Here is a 5000-nt window from a genome sequence, read left to right as displayed (position 1 = left end):
GGCTAACAACGTCACGTCAGTCAAGTAGGTCACACACACACACACACACACACACACACACACACACACACACACACACACACACACACACACACACACACACACACACACACACACACACACACACACACACACACACACACACACACACACAGCCTGTCTGTCTGTCTTTCTGTCTGTCTCTCTCTCTCTCTCTCTCTCTCTCTCTCTCTCTCTCTCACACACACACACACACACACACACACACACACACACACACACACACACACACACACACACACACACACACACACACACGTTTGGTGTGTATGTCTGTGTTGAGTGAAGTGTTTGTGTCTCCACAGAGGTACATTGTCTCCCAGCCTCGTCACCTTCAAGACCAGCGGTGAGTCACCTGGATGATATCACTTACCTACATGGTGTGTGTGTGTGTGTGTGTGTGTGTGTGTGTGTGTGTGTGTGTGTGTGTGTGTGTGTGTGTGTGTGTGTGTGTGTGTGTGCGTGTGTGTGTGTGTGTGCGTGTGTGTGTGTGTGTACACTAGGTCTGAAGTTGGGTATTTTGTTCTGTGATGGAAGTCAGATGCGGTCATTGATTTACCTTGATTTATCTCTGTGTGTGTGTTCCTGTGTGTGTGTGTGTGTGTGTGTGTGTGTGTGTGTGTGTGTGTGTGTGTGTGTGTGTGTGTGTGTGTGTGTGTGTGTGTGTGTGTGTGTGTGTGTGTGTGTGTGTGTGTGTGTGTGTGTGTGTGTGTGTGTGCGCGCGCATCAGGCTGCTATGGTACTCTCGGTCTGCAGTCTGGCGTGGTGAGAGACACTCAGCTCTCCGCCTCCTCTGTTTGGGCCTGGCGCCATGGCAACAGCCTGGGCGACGAGAGTGACGGCTCCGAGGACCAAATACGGTGGGCGGCCACCGGAGCCCGCCTAAGAAAGGCGGGGTTTGCATGGGCGGCGGCACATTCTGACCAACAGCAGTGGATACAGGTGGACCTGAAGAAAGAGAAGAGAGTCACAGGTACAGGAATACGTATGTTTGTCGGTGTGTTTGTGTGTGTGTGTGTCGCTTGGGTTTCTCTTCATTTTGATAAAGATTTCCGTGGAGGGGAACATTGAGATTGCGGTATTTTCGGAAGCTCTTCCTCGGCGGAGCCACACCTGCTTGTCTAAGAACAAAACTCCCATCTCCACAAAGTGGCGACAATGTACTTAGCTTGTTTTGACACATATGCCTAGAGCACAAAGTTGTGGTGTCTCTTGAACATGTGTGTACTCACGCAAAATAGCAACTTCATTTTTTTATTTCTTGTTCCATTTGCCACCATATTTAACATGGTGGATGTGAACTGGCTAAAGGTATTTTACTCTTCCCGAAATTCCTTTTATATCCTTGGCACGTTCAACTGTTGCTGAACGACTTGTTTGGCCGCAACATGGGCAAAATACCTCTGGGTGTGTTTGCTACCATTTGGCGTGTTAGACCTATTATCCACTTGGCCACAATATTTTCTCCAACAGAATAATTTGAGGAATCCCTTTCAGCTGGCATTGGTTTAGGGCAGGGGGTTGGGAATCTATATCTCGAGGGCCATTTATGCCTTGAGGCAGTTTTATCCGGCCCCTGACATCATTTTAATGTTATGCAGATTTGCATGAAATGTGACATATTTTGTAAAGGAATCTTAGAAACTACATTTGCAATACAATTAAGCTATATTCAGGGGACCAAGAGAAGGTGGGGTCTGTTTTAAAGCCTTCAATACAGGCTTACAGTAAAATGCAGGGTGACATCCTTGTTATTGTTCATAGTACGGCCCTTGGAGGAATTTTACAGCCCTTGGAGGTACTTGAAGTGGCCCCTTGAATGAAAAAGGTTCCTCCGTGTGTTGTACTCTGACATCCAGGTACAGATGTCAGGTACAGAGCTCAGCGCTACTGATGCTGTATGATACTTAGGGAGGGAGGTTTATTAGCATTCTACCGCTGAACTCTGCTAGTTGGCATCCATTACACATGACATTATATCAAAAATACTGAATCAAACCAAGATAACGCAAAACACACCCACTCAATGCAAAAGCGTGTGCTCAAGTTGGGTCTCCTAAGGGGGCGTTGTCCCCTACTTCTTCTTCTGTTTTTGAGGTGTTTGCGCAAGACGTGCGTTACCGCCATCTACAGCGCTAAGGGGACTTCATTGATTCTAAACTTCAGGACTCTGAAGGTCTCCTAACCGAAGGTCTCCTAAAGGGGCATTCACCCGACATAAATTGGATACCGGAAAAGAAACAAAATGACGCTTCTTCTTAGATCCACCTTCTTTGATTATATCCTGTGTTGCTCCTGCCTCCTCTAGCCATCATCACAACAGGCTCCACCCTCTCAGACTACCAGTGCTACGTCTCGGCCTATCGCGTGCTCTATAGCCATGATGGACAGGACTGGAGCACCTATCAGGAAGGCCACTCCAACCAGGAGAAGGTGAGGGCATGACCACCAGATGCTGTGTCTCTGTTTGTGTGTGTTTGCGTATGCGCGAGTGTGCCGCTCATATCTGCAGCTCTCGAGTTGTTTAGATATAGACATTGCTATGTAGTGTACACACACACACAAACACACACACACACACACACAGACACACACACACAGACACACACACACACACACACACACACACACACACACACACACACACACACACACACACACACACACACACACACACACACACACACACACACACACACACACACACACACACACACAAGAAGGCAGATGAGGACTTGCTGTAGTCCTGAGGAAGAGAAGCAGAGAAGCTGCAGTGGTGACGCTGAGTTTTGGTGTGCGTGTGTATTTTTGTGTGTGAGTGTGTGTCTGATTGTGTGTCTCTGTTTGTTTCTCTGTGTTGGTGTGTCTGTGTTGGTGTGCACATGTGTGTGTGTGTGTGTGTGTGTGTGTGTGTGTGTGTGTGTGTGTGTGTGTGTGTGTGTGTGTGTGTGTGTGTGTGTGTGTGTGTGTGTGTGTGTGTGTGTGTGTGTGTATTGTGTGTGTGTATTGTGTATATTTTGGTGTGCACGTGTTGGTGGGTGGGTCTGTGTGTGACAGAGAGAGAAAAAGCAAGGAGTTGGGTGATGGGAGAGACAGAGAAAGAAAGAGAGAGAGAGAGGCGGGGGGCGACAGGGGGCGGGCATTACTGTAGCTGATGGTTTGAGTAACAGCTGTTGTGGCATATCTTTGTGAGTGTATGTGTCTGTGTGCGCATGTGTGAGCGTGCATGTGTGTTTGGGTGCAGTCTCAGTACAGTTGCATATGTGCGTGTGTGCACTTAGCCGTGTGTGTGTGTGTGTGTGTGTGTGTGTGTGTGTGTGTGTGTGTGTGTGTGTGTGTTTGTGTGTGCGTGTGTGTTTTGTGGGTGGGTGTGAGTGTGAGTGCTGTGGCATATCTCTGCTGAGATGGAAGTTCTTTGCTGGGAAAGTGGCGGGGGGCGGAATGACATCACTCTGTTTCCTGGAAATGGAATTCTTTAAAATCCCCAAACCTTGACATGAGGGTGTGTGCTGTGTGTGTACTGTGTGCGTGTGCTGTGTGTGTGTGTGTGTGTGTGTGTGTGTGTGTGTGTGTGTGTGTGTGTGTGTGTGTGTGTGTGTGTGTGTGTGTGTGTGTGTGTGTGTGTGTGTGTGTGTGTGTGTGTGTGTGTGTGTGTGTGTGTGTGTGTTTGTGTGTGTGTGTGTGTGTGTGTGTGTGTGTGTGTGTGTGTGTGTGTGTGTGTGTGACATAAGGGTGTGTGCTGTGTGTGCTAGCCGGCTGTTGTTTTCTTCTCTCTATATCTCTGTTCCACCCTCGTATTCTCTTTCTCTCTCGCTCTCTCGCTCTCTCGCTCTCTCGCTCTCTCTCTCTCTCTCTCTCTCTCTCTCTCTCTCTCTCTCTCTCTCTCTCTCTCTCTCGCACGCTTTTGTCACTGTATCTCTCTTTGTCTGTTTCTCTATCTCTCCTTATCTCCCTCTAGTCTACCCCAATCCCCCCCCTTCTCTCTTGTCAATGTATCTGAGTGCCTTTTTGTGTTCTTTGTAGGAAGGGGAATGCAGTAAACCTTTCATCAGTATTGCTGTCATTAATAAGTGATGGCCATTGATTGGTTAAAAGCCCAATTAAGGAGGATTGATTGGTTGAGAAAAGGCTTATTAAGGTCTGGCATCGATTGATTGAAAAAAAGACTATTCAAGACAGCCACGGGTGGAGTGTGAGACTTAAGCTGATTGTGATTTTTGGTGTTGTCATAGTGACCAATGCCTTTGTTGTCATGGTGACTAATGCCTTCTGTCTGTCTGTCTGTCTCTCTCCCTCTCTCTCTCTCTCTCTCTCTCTCTCTCTCTCTCTCTCTCTCTCTGTCTTAGATCTTTCAAGGCAACACCAACTATTACCAGGAAGTGCGCAACAACTTCATTCCACCAATCATGGCGCGGTTTGTGAGGATAAACCCCGCCCAGTGGCATCAGAGGATCATGCTGAAGCTGGAGCTGTTAGGCTGCCAACCCCCTGCAGGTGAGCAGTCAACCATTCACAGCACCAGCAGGAAGTCTAGTGACAGCCAATGAGGTTGAAGAACAGCACTCAGGGTGATAATGGTTTATAGCAGAGCCGTAGATAAAAAGAGTTTTAAAGCGTTGCCATTGGATCGTGCGGGAACTTCCGCTGATAAAACTGATCACGAACTGACCGTATCTGGTCAAAGATGGCCGACCTCGCGGCCACATTTAGTTTTGCCCAGCCTTCATTCTGGTCCATATGTAGCATCCCTTTCCTTAGACTTTTCACTAAGACTCATTTTACTCATTAGACTCATTTGGGACTCTGAGACGAATGGATATAATAACCATTTTTGCGCATTTCTAAGCACACAATTTCACGGGACTGTGAATCTTAAGTGAAAAACATCTTAAATGATAACTTGTGGCCGAACAAAAGCAGTCTACTTTGTAGAAGTAGTGCACATACAGTAACCTAGCCAT

At 47.5% G+C, this 5000-nt stretch overlaps 1 protein-coding gene across 1 annotated transcript in view; it reads left to right on the top strand.

Moving 5' to 3' along the window:
* Positions 1 to 5000, top strand: part of dcbld2 (discoidin, CUB and LCCL domain containing 2) — a 27690-nt gene that overhangs the window by 15931 nt on the left and 6759 nt on the right. The window contains exons 6-10 of the mRNA XM_063213871.1: positions 1 to 24; positions 345 to 385; positions 770 to 1012; positions 2348 to 2472; positions 4386 to 4533. The exon at positions 1 to 24 is cut by the window's left edge and continues 110 nt beyond it. Coding sequence (XP_063069941.1) covers positions 1 to 24; positions 345 to 385; positions 770 to 1012; positions 2348 to 2472; positions 4386 to 4533 — 581 coding nt within the window. The remainder of the gene's footprint in view (positions 25 to 344; positions 386 to 769; positions 1013 to 2347; positions 2473 to 4385; positions 4534 to 5000) is intronic.

This window comes from Engraulis encrasicolus, chromosome 13 (assembly GCF_034702125.1).
Source record: "Engraulis encrasicolus isolate BLACKSEA-1 chromosome 13, IST_EnEncr_1.0, whole genome shotgun sequence".
Classification (NCBI taxonomy): Eukaryota; Metazoa; Chordata; class Actinopteri; order Clupeiformes; family Engraulidae; genus Engraulis; species Engraulis encrasicolus.
The sequence above is the reverse complement of the archived record's forward strand: the minus strand, read 5'-3'. Positions and strand labels throughout refer to the sequence as shown.